Source organism: Falco punctatus (assembly GCF_963210335.1).
Source record: "Falco punctatus genome assembly, chromosome: 13".
NCBI lineage: Eukaryota > Metazoa > Chordata > Aves > Falconiformes > Falconidae > Falco > Falco punctatus.
In genome coordinates this window covers 28485864-28501123 of record NC_137593.1, presented here as the reverse complement: position 1 = coordinate 28501123, position 15260 = coordinate 28485864, and the positions used below count along the sequence as shown (strand labels likewise).

At 47.5% G+C, this 15260-nt stretch overlaps 1 protein-coding gene across 1 annotated transcript; it reads right to left on the bottom strand.

The window, feature by feature from the left end:
• Window positions 1–66: 66 nt before the first annotated feature.
• DNAJB11 (DnaJ heat shock protein family (Hsp40) member B11) lies at window positions 67–15242 on the bottom strand. The gene is made up of 10 exons (XM_080409845.1): window positions 15040–15242; window positions 14751–14907; window positions 11229–11326; window positions 10014–10146; window positions 8933–9075; window positions 8319–8401; window positions 6967–7024; window positions 5290–5401; window positions 4719–4878; window positions 67–469 (listed from the first exon to the last, which is right to left on the bottom strand). The coding sequence occupies exons 1-10, from the start codon at window positions 15207–15209 to the stop codon at window positions 405–407; spliced, it is 1179 nt and encodes a 392-aa protein (XP_080265971.1). The 5' UTR covers window positions 15210–15242; the 3' UTR covers window positions 67–404.
• Between the last annotated feature and the right edge of the window lie 18 nt (window positions 15243–15260).

Below are 15260 nucleotides of genomic sequence, written 5' to 3'. Positions count from 1 at the left end.
CAAAACAGAAACTCAGAAGAGACTGACACAAAGGACGTAAAAAGCAGGAGAAGCTATGAAAGTATGTTGAGATGGTCAAGAAAAGTCACATCAAAATATATTTAAAAACCAGGAATTCCAATCTGTGTGGAATTTAAAACTCCTTTCCCCACCTTTTTTTTTTTTTCTGCTCAAGGAGCATGTTGTTCCAGGACGTGGAACATGATAGGCAGCACCAGTTATGTCCTGAAAAGGGTAGTATTTCCCAACTTGTGTGAGCACTTCCACCATTTACAAAGAAAAAATTATATATAGCTCAACAATTGCCCCACCCTCCCTCTTTTCCATTCTACAGTGGGCAGGAGAAAAGACTGCAAAAAAAATCTGACTTTTCATTTTCAGTTAAGTCCAACTTTCCCCACACATCAATAGCCCTGCAATCCATTGTACACCTTCTGCACCGATCCTTGTTTCAACAGCTGTTTGAGACCTGCAAGAGAAAGGAAAACATTACTGCACAGCACAGACAGGAGGACAACTCCGCACTCGCTGTTCCTGTTGCATTTACGCATCTGGCTCTAGGCCCTGGGGTACCAGCCTTTCAAGGCTGAGCCCACATACCTGAATAAAGCCTAAACAGGTACTCTAAGAGCATCATTAAAGAGAAAGGAAAAATCCCCCTCAAACCCTGTGGCGAGACAGCTTTACTCCTGCTCCTTCAGCATTCCTACAAGGAGAAACAGGTTAGCGAGGCTTTAACGGTGCTTTCCCATGCTCTCAGGACCGTACGAGGCCAGTGGTTGCAGGGAGAAAGCCTCTGCTACAAACTCAAAGCCCAGTGCAACACCTCAAGATTCTCAGAGCTCTGTAAGAGATAAAGGCAACTCCCAGAGCTGCTCTGCTGTTGGAAGTTGACAATAATCTTGTCATTTTAAGCACAAATGCAATGACAACTTGCTGGGTATTTCCAGAGTCTAATTCAGACAGCTGATCTCCCCAAGCTGCCTCACAGCCCAAGAGAAACGGGCCAGCAGCCAGCTCAGGAGTGCCATGTGTGCTTTGGGTCCTTCTGGACTTGCAGCTACAGCAGCCACATCACAGTAATTAGAAAGCAGAGCCTTTCACACTGGTACGCGGTGCCTGAGGACACTACTGTCCACTAGAAGTAGTCCCTTAAGGCAAGGCAAGCAAACTTATCTGTGGACTTAAGTATCCCACTGAAGGCCTGAAAATATTTTTTTTTGGAAACCCACTGTTTTACAAAGGGCTCTAGATGACTTTTCAAATACCATCTTCCCCACCCCTGAAAGGCCATTCATGAAACAGTTCAAAGAACCGTCACCTCCAGGTCCTATCAGTATCAAGTGCTTACCAGAACAGGGTAGGAGTGAGTCAGCTCTTAAGGTACAAAGTACGGTTAAAAAAAGCACGTTAAAGTCAGCACCTTCAGGGCAAGGCTGGCAGGTCCTCACTGTTACTTAAAGGGCAAATCCACACAAAACAGAGGAAGCAGGACCGGCAAGAACAAATGTGTCACACTTTTTTTCAGAGATAATCCTAAGGGACTCCCTCTTCAAAGTCAGCCTGGTCACACGCTGCCAGGACACCCACTGCCTCGGACCAGCACCAGAAACCATTGAGCCCAAGAAGGAGCTGTCAAGACCCAAAACAGAGAGGAAAACTCCCCATACCATGGGTAACTTTCAAACAACAATAATACTAAAAAAATAAAGCTAAACTGCTATAATTCTGCTGTTGGGTGTCCCCAAAACAGCATCAGTCTTGCAACAGAGCACACAGGCAGCTCGCTTGCACCTCAGCGTGACAGACGACAGGATTGTCATCCTGCCTCAGTTCAGCTTGCTCTGCTGCTCCACTGAAGCCAGTCATGGTGTCATACTGTACACGTTTGTATAACAGGTCAGGTTAGGCTGGCTAGAAAAATTTAACAGTAATGGTGATATTTAAGTGAGGTACACAGGCATGGAGAGGGAGGATCAGTAATTGAGTCAACTAATCTACTTCTGCAGAACCTCCCCCCCCAACTTTTCAGGCATACAAGCTCTTCTTCAGGAAATCTAGCTAGAAGAGAGCATGCCTTCCTGCAAACCTCGTTCTGCTTGTCTACCTTTAAATTATTTGGCTACAAACAGTACCGTCCTTTCAGACCAGTGATTTGATGCATAAGGGTCACAGCAGCTCTGTTAAAATACTGGAAAACTGTCCTGGAAGTAGTAACTCTAATTAAAACAGCTCTCTGCCAGGCAAGAACTATTCATGCTTCTCGCTTACTGGCCAAAGAACCCTGAACTCTTTTCTGCATTCAGAAAAATCCTTAACAGCAGGGCGGAGTGAGCCCCCGTGCAGGAGCTGGTACTCATTATGGGTAGGTTGTTCTCCAGGGGAGCGCAAGGCAAGTTCACGTCCCCACCGCAGCCAGAGGTGGCTGCAAGCCACTTCCTGGCTGATGGGTAAGAGGATGTGCCTCCTGGAAGTGTAGTTCTTTGAAAGGAAGGCCTTAGCTGGAGAAAGGTGTGCTCCAGTAACCCTGAAAAGAAAATGTGATTAGCACGAGCCCCGTATCTCACTTCCTGCTGGTTAGCTCTAGACAGCTGCCTGCTGGCCTGAAGGATACCCCGTCTGTGTACAGGATACGCCAACACATATCTGATGTTCAATCAGGAATTCCGGCCAGGAATCCTGACATTTGGTGCTACCGCACCTCAGGCATTTTTTTTTTTTTTTTTTTTACTAGAGCCAACTTTGAGATTTTTCTGACATCACCAACAGATGACAGGTTACAATACAGCCTGGGCATTGCGCTGCCTGCTGTTACGCTAAACACTCCAGAGTTAAAGCACGGGATCCAAAGCTCCAAAACAGACAAACCACAAGTCTCACTAGAGAAGAACGAGGGATATGTCAAAGAGAAAGTCACCTCCGATCAACAGGCAATAAATTCCCTGATGTCACACTAGCACAAAAGAAAGCATATTATTTCTCTGACTCTACAGCTTAGATTGGTCAGAGTGGTGCTCTCTGAGTCAGAGTATCTCCTGACTGCCCTCGGAGCTGTACGTATGGTTATGATAAGAAATTAGGACTACGGCCAACAATAAGAAAAAAGGGATGTTTTGAATTCTGAAGCCTAGTGTCCTTTTGCATGTGTACACTGAACTGCTGCCACGCAACATGAATAGACCTATTCCCTCATAAAACTCTTTAAACAACTGGATGTTTGGAGATATTCTAGCACACAGTAATGCATCTGACTGCCTACCCAGTCACCTTCCTCTAGGAAGTGTGGAATTGCTTTAGGAGGGAGTGAAACACCCAAAAGCCCTGTGCCTGAACATGCTCTTGCCTGTACAATCATCTCTTTGTTCCTGGGATATCCATAAAGGCGTGAGTGTAACTTTCACAAACACAGGGGCTTCTGTCACTGCTCCTTGTCCAGTCTGTTTAAACTGTCAAGAGCAACAGCTGGAATAACCTCATGTCTGTCTGCAAGGTGCTGTCCCCTTATGGAGGGAGGTTCAAGAAGGGCAGCAGAGCCTGGAATGAGACCTTACACCGATGTGGTCACTGTGTCCTGCAGCCCTCACCGGGCACAACATGCTTGCAACAAGCGGGAAAGCACAGGGGTCAAAACACAAAACGGGTCCCCTCAAAGCACAGCCCTCACAGCCCAAACAGCAGCAGGAAGAGCCACAGAACATGAATCAGTAGCTGCAGCTACCAGCTGGGCTCCAAGTGGCAGTAGCAGTGTGGCCAATGCAGCAGTACATGCCACAGGGCTGAGAAAAGCCCTCCGAGGGCTTGGCTTCCCTCTACAAACTTCGGAGAGTCCAGGAAAGCTCTGCATCTGCCTCATTCCACCAGGACAGCTGCCAGATTCCACAAAAAAGAGCAGCAGAAGAAAGTATGACAGCCCTGACCAGCAGGAAGAAGTTCTGGGGATGGGGATTTTCTGATGAGCTGCACTGGTCCATCCCAAGAACTTCTTTGCCCCATAGCAGAGGATGGGGCCCTCAATGCCTACTCTGATGCCTTGTGCAGAGCAGCAGAACCTACTGCAGAGGTGGCTGCAGTGAAGAGGAGTTTCCAGCTAGTAGTATCTACCCTCCCGTCAGTTATAGGATTTCTACATAGTTCATGAAGTTTCCATTTGAGCACTGAAGCAGAGAAGCAGATTTCTCCCTATGAAATACCTGCATTGCACGCTTCTTCCCTAGACAGCCATAAAGCGCTCAGGGTAGGAGACACAGAGAGGAACAATCCTTCTGATGCTGCATGACACTCTTTACCCTTGACAGTAGAGGCATTTTCAAAAGTCTTGCCTCCCAAGAAAGTAGCAGGGGTTGGAAAACCGCTTGTGATCCCATTCCAGCCGAGGCAAAGCAGACAGAGGCTAAGCCCTGCAAGTCTTTCAGTTCAGACAGATGGCCAGCTACAAAACAAAGCACCTGCAAATCTGCCAAGTGCTACATCCCAGCAGTGGCACATCCCAGCCTAATCTGGCTCCCTACAACCGCAGCAGCCAAGCTCACTTGCTTCAAAGGGAAATGGAAGTTAATCACAGGGCATCGGCCAACTGTGTTATGTCGTACAAGGGGCATGGGGAAAGGAGAGCCTCTTCCGACTGCTGCAGGCCACTGGTCCCATCGTGCCAACTTCTTACCAGCTTTGGTGAGAGGTCTGTGCAGCCCGCTGCCAGCACAGAGCTTTAAAACACTCACCTTCCCGCTGTTCGTTTGTCAGTTGCTCTTTGGGGAACTCCACATCAAACGTTATTATTAGTGAGCCTTTGATATTATTGTTATCAAAATTTGGAAGACCTTCTCCTTTCTTCCACAGTTTGGCCCCGGGTTTTGTAATTTTATCCCGAGCAACGTGAACCTAGAGACAAAAGAAAGAGCAGAACATTACACGTGTTCCGTGTGTATATCCCAATACTCCAATGCCATTTCCAACCTACTGGAAAGCTTCAACTGAAACTGACTCTTCACCAAAGTCAGTGATATTCAAGGTGTCTAGGCAGTATTACTGCCAGGACACATGCCAGAACCAACAGCACCCAAGACAACACATGCGGTAACTGCTGTGGCAGCCTGGAACTACGACCCAGACTGTGCACCCCTGGTACAGAGTCTCTTTTGGCTCCACGGGAACTGGTCTGGAAGTCTCTAGCAGAGGAGATCCTGTGTGCAATCAGCAGCTGCACAGACCCCAAGTGAGCTAACCCTCAGCACAGAAGACCTGCAGTTAAATTTTGTTTACACACAGCAAGAAAGCAAACCGTTGCCTCACCTTGTGCCCATCCAAGTGGGCAATATCCATTTCAAAGCCTGTAAGTGCCTCGACCAGCGAGATTGTCACGTTTGTATACAAGTCATCGCCCCTTCTTTCAAAGACTGGGTGCCTGTGGAATTAAGAGACTTTTGATGAATGCCAGGTGCCCAGCCAAGCCGCTCTATCACTCCCTTCCTCAAAAGGACAGGGGAGAGAAAACAACAGAAGGCTCATGGGTTGAGATAAGGAGAGGGAGATCCCTCAGCAATTACTGTTATGGGCAAAACAGACTTGACTTGGGAAAAATTAGTTTATTACCATTCCAATCAGAGTGACACCTTCCCCTGACCCATCCCTTCCTCCCAGGCTTAGCTTAATTCCCAGTTTCTCTACCTCTTCCCCCTGAGCGATGCAGAGGAATGGGAAATGGAGGTTATGATCAAATCATCACACATTGTTTCTGCTGCTCCTTCCTCCTCACACTCTTCCCCTGCTCTAGCACGGGGTCCCTCCTACAGGAGACAGCTCTCCATGAACTTTCCTAATGAGTCCTTTCCACAAGCTGCAGTTCTACACACACTGCTCCACTGTGGGTCTCTTCCACAGGGCGCAGCCCTTCAGGAATGCACTGCTCCGGCATGAGGACCCCATGGGGGTCACAAGTCCTGCCAGCAAACCTGCCCCAGTGCAGGCTTCCCTTGGGTCACCACCTCCTTCGGGCATCCCCCTGCTCCAGCGTGGGGTCCTCCATGGGCTGCAGGTGGAGATCTGCTCCATTGTTAACAACCACGGGCTGAGGGGGACAGGCTGCCTCACCAGGGTCTTCCCCACAGGCTGCAGGGGAATCTCTGCTCCGGTGCCTGCAGCACGTCCTGCCTCCTCCTGCACTGACCTTCGTGTCTGCAGTTGTTGCTCTCATAGTCTCACTTCTTTCTCTCACTGCTGCAGATTTTTTTTTCCCCCCCTTCTTAACACGCTACCACAGAGGCGCTACCACCATTGCAGATTTGCTCTCCCTTGGCCAGCGGCGGGTCTGTCACGGAGCTGGCTGGCATTGGCTCCATTGGACATGGGGGAAGAAGCTTCTGGCATCTTCTCATAGAGGCTACCTCTGTAGCCCCCCCCACTACCAAAACCTTGCCATGCAAACCCACTACACTTCCTCATAGGGGAAATAGGTCCTCTAGCTTCCTTCCCTTTATTTGTGAATTTGGAGAATTCACAAATCAGATAGGAAGTAAAGAACAAATGAAGTTAAGCTTCATTTTCCTGCACAAGAGATATACTACTAAATAACCTTTCTATTTCTAGGGCAGTGAGTGGTGAGGTGTGTCAAGAAGTTGTGACTCAATTTTTTTAGTAGTTCATTTCCTTATGATAGGGAGATAGTATATTTATGGAAAAAGGAGATATTTCATGTGATTCACACAAGGAGCTACTAATGCGTGCCAGAATTCAAGCCAAAGTAAATACAAGTGGACTTATTGCAGCATCTTAACAGTGGTGAATACTCCACTCCAGCATCACCAGGGCTGAACATCCTGCACAGCCCTGAGTACCAGAGCCCTGGCTGCACTGGCTGTGCTGAAGGGCAAGTTGCATGCTAGTCAAAGAGGCAACACTGGGCCAGAAATTTGCTTATAATCTTCCTTTAGAGTAAAGAGAGAGAGTGGTCAAACTAGGCCAGTTACTTACTTAAGAACTTTTATTCTGAAGCGCAAATCACCTGGCTCCCCATCCACGTGGGGCTCACCTGTGAAAAAGAAAGGAAAGCTCTGTTTAAAGCAGCTAGTTAGTAACAACTAAGAAACAAGCAGCATATTTAACACGTGAGCTGCACGTTGTGTTTAAGGAAAAAATAATTAATTGATCTTTACATGACTAAACCCCTGCCTACACATATCCATTATTAAAGAGCCTAGAACTTTCTGAGTATTGTCTCAATAAGCTCATACCACTCCACTGTTCTGAAAGACCTGCATGTTAATGATGTCCTTTACTTATTGAAGGACTTCATCTCCTCAGGCAGAAGGGATTCCTTCACATAGTCAAGCCTGGAACAGAATTTTTGAGTAGAAGGGTATGTGAAACCTCAGATTTAGAGTTTGGGTTTGTTGGTGGTTTTTTTTTTTTTTTTTTTTTTTTTTTGTGCACCCCCAGTACCAACAAAGTGAGTAGAACTCAGAGCGCTCTCCAGACTTAGCAATGAGTATGCTCCTGGATTTCAGCAGCACACAGGGGACACAGCACTTACAGCAACACGTGCCGATCAGTTACCCAGTGCAGGGCTCGGGCACTTCCATTGCTGTGCTGGCTTGAGCTGGGATACAGCCAATTTTCTGCATAGTAGCTGGTACAGGGCTACATTTTGGACTTGTGCTGGAAACAGTGTTGATAATTCAGGGATTTTTTTTCTTACTGCTGAGCAGCACTTGCACACAGTCAAGGTCTTTTCTGCCCCTCACCCCATCCCACCCATGAGGGGGCTGAGGGTGCAGAAGGAGTTGGGAGGTGACACAGCTGGGACAGCTGACTGACGGGATATCCCATACGATGTCATGCTCAGCATATAAAGCTGGGGGAAGAAGTAGTGGAGGATGTTTGGAGTGATGTAACCATTAGGTGTGATGGAGCCCTGCTGTCCTGGCGATGGCTGAACACCTGCCCACCCAGGGGAAGTGGTGAATGAATTAAGTTTTATTTTGCTTGTGTGCAAAGCTTTTGCTTTACCTATTAACTCACTGTTGAGATAAAAGCAGTTTTCCTCATTTTTACTCTTCTGATGCTCTTCTCCATCCCACCAGGGAGGGGGAGCAAGGGGCTGCACAGGGCTTATCTGCTGGCTGAGGTCAAACCACAACAGTCCTTTCTGGTGCCCAGTGTGGGGCTTGAAGGGTTCAGATAACGACAGATTTGATTGGAACGTCCTAAGTCAAATTTACAGCCGTTATTGCTGTTTAGCTATTAACTGCCACAAAGACCAGCCTCGTATGACTGAAAAGGAGCAAGTCAAAGCTGAGCAGCAGGGCAGCACCCACATAACATACCTTCGCCAATGAAGGGATACTCCATGCCATCCCGCACGCCTGGCTCTATCTCCACTTCTAGTGTTCGCTCCTCGTTCACGAGCCTGCCAAGGGGAAGAGCAAGCAAGCACTAAGTTTTCAACACCTACTTATGTTACTATCATAATGAGAACGCTCCCACAAGTTACCACACACTCTCTCCTTGTTCACACCTACAGAGGGAAGAGTGCTGCATTTCTTGTACGCTGATACTAATTTAGTAGGGAGGGCAAAGTTAAGCTAAATGCAGTGTCAGCATCTGAGTGCATGACTACATCACAGTATTCCACATCCAACTGCTCCCAGCTGGAAACTGGGCTTCCCTGGCTTTGATTATTCATATTTAGTTGTGGAACTTCCACTGTAGTATGACTGACTGTTCAAGGAATAAAAGGCTGAAAGGGCAAATTGAGGAGCTCTACATCCAAGAGCTGGCCATCCCTACTGCAAGAATAAAGACTGGCTCCTTGGCAATGAGAAACCCCTGTTAAGTGTTTCCACATTCCCCAGATACTACTGGTAGTACAGGCACTTTCCTCCATCTAGTGGCAAGTTTTGATTAAACAGCCATATAGCAGTAAGAGCATAAAACTCACTTGACATTTGGACATTCATCACAAACAACTTCTTGAGTCATCTGGAAACGTCCAGGACCCAACTGGGTGGTCCTCATCTCCTGCCGGCAATTGCATTTCCGTTTGCCAGGTGCCTGTCTTGCCACCGGCTTGTTCCTGACAACCTGCATGAAGAGGAAGAGGTTGATACCAACACACAGGCTGGCACTCTTGGGTTGTCTCAAGGGTCTGGATTGCTCAAGCAGCCTGAACATGATTTGGTTTTGTGTGCTGCCTTCACAGCAGCTCAACAGCCTCAGCAAAACATTCTGACAACAGTCTTCACCTTCCATCTCTTGCTCATCATACATTAAATACCAGAAAAAACTCTGACACCACTGTCACCATTTCCTTTCTTTTTCCTGCACACCTTTCTAAAGAGGAAAGGTAACATTAGGATGAAACCCTTCACACTTTTGTTACGATAGCTTCCTTGTCCCACACAAGGGCAAAATTTGTAGTTCCCATTTACCCAGACACTCACAAACTCAATCAATACAAATTCTAATATGTGGAATAGCAGGGATTGTCAGCACCAGAAATGCAGCTTCCTTAAAAAAAAATAATCAAAAAGGCCACCATACATTTGCCAAGTACGTAATCCAGACATTTGCAGTGACATGTTTGGCCCCTTAAAGAGACTATGAAAAATCCTCAACATGGTTTTGCAAGAATTACAAAATTAATTTGAGGCTTATGAATGGGCCCATCAAATATCACTGAATTCCATAGAGGGGCCACTTACACCTTTTTCCAGTTTGGCTGCTGCAATAAAAGCAAGCTACAGCCAGACACACACAGCCAGTAAATAAGCTATTATCACAAGAAACATCCCTTTACAGAGAAATGGCCAGACGGCAAACATGAATAAATGTATTGTTTCTTCAGTTAACTACTAGCAAATAGCATCACAACATCCTCCGCTGTCACTGCCAGATACTGTGAAGACAAGCATCCGTTTTAGTTCTATTCTTTGGGAGAAGGTATTATCCTGAGCAGTGGCCAGGCCAGGCATGTCAAACCTAAGAACACGCTGGAGAGACCGACAGGCGAGCAAACTTACTTCTACGAAGTTTCCTGAATACACCTCCTCCAGTGTAACCTCCAGATCCACAATGATGTCGCTTCCTCGGGGAATGTTCCGGTCTTGTTGGCGGGGGTTACCTCCAAACATGAATCCAAAGTCCCCGAAGAAGCTGGAGTAAAGCACATCAATTAATCCAGGAAGGAATTCTGATCAAGCAAGGCTCCGATGAAGACAGCCACCCAAGGCAGCAGCATGATGTCAAATGCTTCTAGCCTCCTCCGAGTACAGAACAGCCTCCTCACAGTACAAAACCACCATAGTAAATCCAGATACCTCTGTTTGCTCCCTCAGGGCACAAGCTAATGCCTTCAAACAAAATGGTCACTTTGGAAGAGTTTTCTTTAGTATAGAAAACAAGTTTTGCAGCAGGAGTTGAATGCCAACACCTCAGAATCTGACCACTGCCTGAGGAAGTCCTCTCCGTGCTACACGGCTGCTCAGCTACCATCACCACAAGGTGCAAACTCTGTGTAGCACTTCACCTCTGGCACTGCAAGTCAGTGCTGGCAGGTTGGTTTTCAGTAGTTTGAGGACAAGGGGGATGAGAAAAAACTTCCTAGTGAGTCTGCATATTTTTCCTCAAAACAGACCAGCAGACGGTGCAAGTTCTTATCCAGAAGGATTACACAAGATGAGCAACTTCAGGAATTGGTTTAGTAAATTCGTGCCTAGCAGAACCAAAGGGGCACAAACAGAAAATTGGGTTCTACCTGAGCCACATGCAAATGCCTTCAGATTTTAATGATCCAAATTCTACAGCTGCTCTGAAATGTAGTGTAAGTCACTACAGCATTACCTTGCAAAAGAAAAAGTGACCCCCAAACATTAATCACACACCAGATAACACAAGAAAGTTCCTACAGGTTTAAAGCAGCTGCAGCACCTTACAAATCACACACACTGGCAATGCAGCTTGCTAACTGAGCCAGAGCTGCCTATGTGGGAAGACACCATTGGTTCCTGCTCACTGCTCCTGAAGCAAGGACTGATGCAAGACAGACAACTAAAAGCGCACGTGGGATATCCACTGTAAATGTATTTCTTCAAATTCTCTACTGTCACTTCAGATCCGTACCTCCAGACGGGGTGAGAGAACTTAACATGGAATTTGCCTAAACCAAACACATCCATGAGCATCACAGAATTAGACCACCAACTGCAGAACAGCTTAAAGTGGCAAGATCTCCTTACTGTGAGAAGATGTCTCCATGGGAGCTCTGGTGCCCATCCTTCAAGCCCTCCTCACCATAGGCATCGTACTGCTTCCTCTTCTCCTCATCTGACAGCACCTGGCAAAGGGATGCAAGCAGACAAGACACTCACCCACAGCTGAGCTCAGTTACTTAAACAAGGCTCCAAGAGGAAGCTCACCAGTACTCTTCACTGGGAGACAAGCAGCAATGCTTTATGTTACAGAAACACTGGCCAGAATTTGCTTGCTGCACTGGGCTATGAAGTTAAAAATTTATCATTTAAACCCATAAAAAGTACAATTAGTTTATTAAAACAGCAGAAAATATAAAAAGTACTGAGTTTATCTTAAGGATTAAAAAGGAATCTGAAGGAACAATTCAAATCAGTTCCTACAAAGCAGGACACTGAAAAAAAACCCCCACAAACACATAATACCACTCCTGTTTTTCAGTTTTCTTCAAGCACCCAAAATGGGTATTTTGTAACAACTGGCAATGATGGCAAGCTTGCCTACCAAGCTGAACTTGTCAAATACAGTAACTGCACCAGCTTGAATGCTGGCCCTCATTTCTAAGGGTAACAAAAGTTAGAAGTGACTCCAGTGCTGAGGCAGAATAATACAACCCAACACACATGACTTTCAAGACTGTAAAGCTTCAATTTTAATGCTTAAGTATTGATCTTTGCTCTTTCCTGCCCCAGAGACCCAAAAGTTTCCAATCACATTTAGCCTTCCTCCCCTGTTGATCATATTTGGGAAGGTTAAAATTGCTGGGTTAGCTTTCAAAAGGCTAAGGAGCACAAACAGGTGGAGAAGCAGTAACAGCCAGAGGAGCCGGCTAAATGATAAAAACTAGTCAACAGTGATTTTACTAGTTTCACCTAGTAGATAAAAGTTAAAATCTCCCTTTGTCTCTTCAGATTTTGCATTAAAAATACACATTTCCTAAAACCAGGATAAGCTTTCCATTCTGTGATCTGTTTGTGTAAGAGCAAAATTATTCCGGTAAGGTACTGCACAGTCCTGACAATACTGTGAGCAACAGGAAGAGAATTAAAAACACAAAATATCTGCCTTTCTGTTAACTTCCCTTCTTTCTGCAGGCTGTTGGAGAACACAATTTCAAGTACTGTGAAGAGAGTTCTTGTTATGTTACGCTGCCTTTAAAGCAAAGCAACCACAGTGGACAAGCTCAGAAAAAAACCCACAGAAGCTCCACCCCTGAACCATCCTGAGACTAATGAGGACACACAGATGAGTCTCGGGTCCCTCGCATGGGACCAGTCTCCTTTCTAATTGAAACTACTGTTCAGACCACACAGCTGCAGGGTGGAAATCACTTTGGCTGTTAAAATGAAGGAGACCGCAGTAGTTTAATTAACCTACTTTCCCCACCATTTTTTTTTAAGACTTTGCTATAGATAGTCAGCTAGCCAAACCCTGAGCAGCAGTACTGCTCACAGAGGCTGTTGCTTTATGGCAAAAAGCAACCAGGTTAGGATTAAGCAATACCTACTTCTAGCTCCTTTTTGCTCAAAACAATCAAATCGACACACTGCATCTTGCAGCTAGTTTAGCAGAAGGACTTTCCAGCTGTACTGGCTAAACAAAGAGACAAGGACCTTGCAGGACATCCCAATGTTACGCCTTCCAAACCTTCTTTAAAAGCCATGTCCATCAATACCAGATTTCAGTATTCTGATAGATCTCTCTTCAGCAAGGAGCACAGGAGACTCTGAAGGCAGGGTTTTTAGCTTAATTTTCACCAGCACCCAGCAAGAGCATGTTGCAGCGGTATTGTCTGTGTTAGCACTAGAACGCCACAATTTACGCTGAACAAGGACACTGTTGTGCTTCAATAATACCCTGGGGTTAGGGGGAGGCAGACTCAAGTCACTGCTCATGAAAGTTACTATTCACCTACTCCGGCTACCACATTCCCTGCTGATTTGATTTACAACTATTTTCTCCCCAATGTTTTTAATAGCAAGAGTACTCTCAACTGTTACTATGGCAAAGACTTAAATAAACTGGGACTCTGTAGAAAAATGCTTCCAGGGAATAAAGTACTGTCAAATGTGACAAGATCCCAGCCCACAGAAACTACATCAAGCTCACAGCTTTGAAGTAAACAGCATGCATCCACCTTCAGATACTGCAAATGACAGGTAACAAATACTTTTTTCTGCAAAAGAATTTCTTTATGTTCACTGGTCTCCCTGCGATAGTTCAGCCAATGTATTTAAGAATAGGTAAGTCTGCTAAAAAGAGGTCCCAGCTGATACAAAAATAGAGTTTATGCATTTTCTTTCTGACCAAAGAGGAATGCTTTCAAGCTGTTTCTTTCACTTCCTCATTTATTTTGTATTTGCATATCTGAAGAGCACATGAACATCGAGGATGGAAGCAGGAGCTACACCACAGTTGCAGGCTGAGCACCACCGCTGGACTGCAGCAGGAACACAAACCCTTCCCTTCTGAAGCTTGACTCCTCAAAGAGGACACAAACATCCCACCCAAACAGTCCACCAGGGCAGGCAAGCTCCAGGTGGAACCACTGCTACAAATTCTTGCAGGTGAAACACTATCTTCTTCCAGGGCTCTCTGCTCCGTGGGGAACTACAGGGGCGGACGGAAACCAGCGACAGCAGGGAGACAAAAAGGACAGAGAATGTGGACAAAACAGATCCTATCACCTTGCCTAAACTGCATTAACACATATGTACATGGCAGAGAAAGTAGGCTTTGACTTAAAACACTCTGCTAATGAAATAAACTATACGCGATTTATCTAATACAACGTGCTATTAGTATCAGGTATCATTTGTATGCAACTGTAGTATCATGGAAACGACAGGAATCCTCATGTGTAGTGACCCACAACTATTTTTCCTACCTTAACACCTTTTAAGGGGCAAGCCAACCACCTTTTCGGTCCCAACAGCTCAGACTCGCAGCCAGACTGCATACATAGACACTTGCTCCTGTGCCAATACTCGTAGCTGATGCAACTCTATTTCTTCCTCAAATAACTATTAATAAATAACTCGGTAACTTTAACTGGGTGCCTTCATTTTCTTTTAAGTGAGCTAAGCTCTTTCATTATCCTCCAACAGAAGGAGCTGTTTGCTCAACCCGGCAGCCTCTCTGCCATGGCTTTTTGTTTGGTAGAATGCCTGAAACTCCATGCAACAAGAAGAGGAGGATGCAGCGCACCTGCGCCTTACAGCAAGGCCCTCGCATTTCCAAGCGGCCCTCCCTTCTCCTTCCCCTGAGCGTTACAGGACGAAGCTCCACGGCACTACTCGTGGGCCAAGCTCAGCTTCACGCTGGCAGCACCGTTCCCCACACACCCCCTCCGCAGCCTGGGAAGGGCTGGGCGCCCCCCCCGAGCTCCTTACCACGGGGGGCACGACCTCACCCCTCCCTCCGCGGCGGACCTCGGCACCCCCTGCCCCGCGGCGAGGCTCGGTAGCGCCCACAGCCGGGCGGGGGTGCCCCGCGGCCCCCGGCCTCACCTCGTAGGCCGCCCCCAGGTCCTGGAACTTCTCCTGCGCCCGGGGGTCGTCGGGGTTCCTGTCGGGATGGAGCTGCAGCGCCAGTTTCCGGTAGGCCTTCTTGATGTCCTTGATGGAGGCGCCGCGGGAGACCCCCAGGATCTTGTAGAAGTCCCTCCTGCCGGGGGGCGAGAGAAGGGAGGGAGCGGGGCCTCGTCAGCGCCGCGGCCGCCGAGCCCGGGGCGGGGATGTGGGGGGGCCCGGCCCGGCACTGAGGCACGGGCCCGGGGGCGCGGCCCGGCGCACTCACCCGGCGGCGGCCTCCCCGCAGAGGCAGAGAAGCAGGAGGCAGAGGCGGCCGAGCCAGCGCGGGGCCATGGCGCGGCGGCCCGGTCTGCCCGGCGAGCGGCGGGCAGAGGGAGCGGCGCTCTCCGGGCGGATCCGCAGCGCCGCAGCCACCCGCCCCGGACCGGCCACCATTAGGAGTGAAGCGGGGCCCGCTGACGGCCGCCAGCCAATAGGAACGCGGCG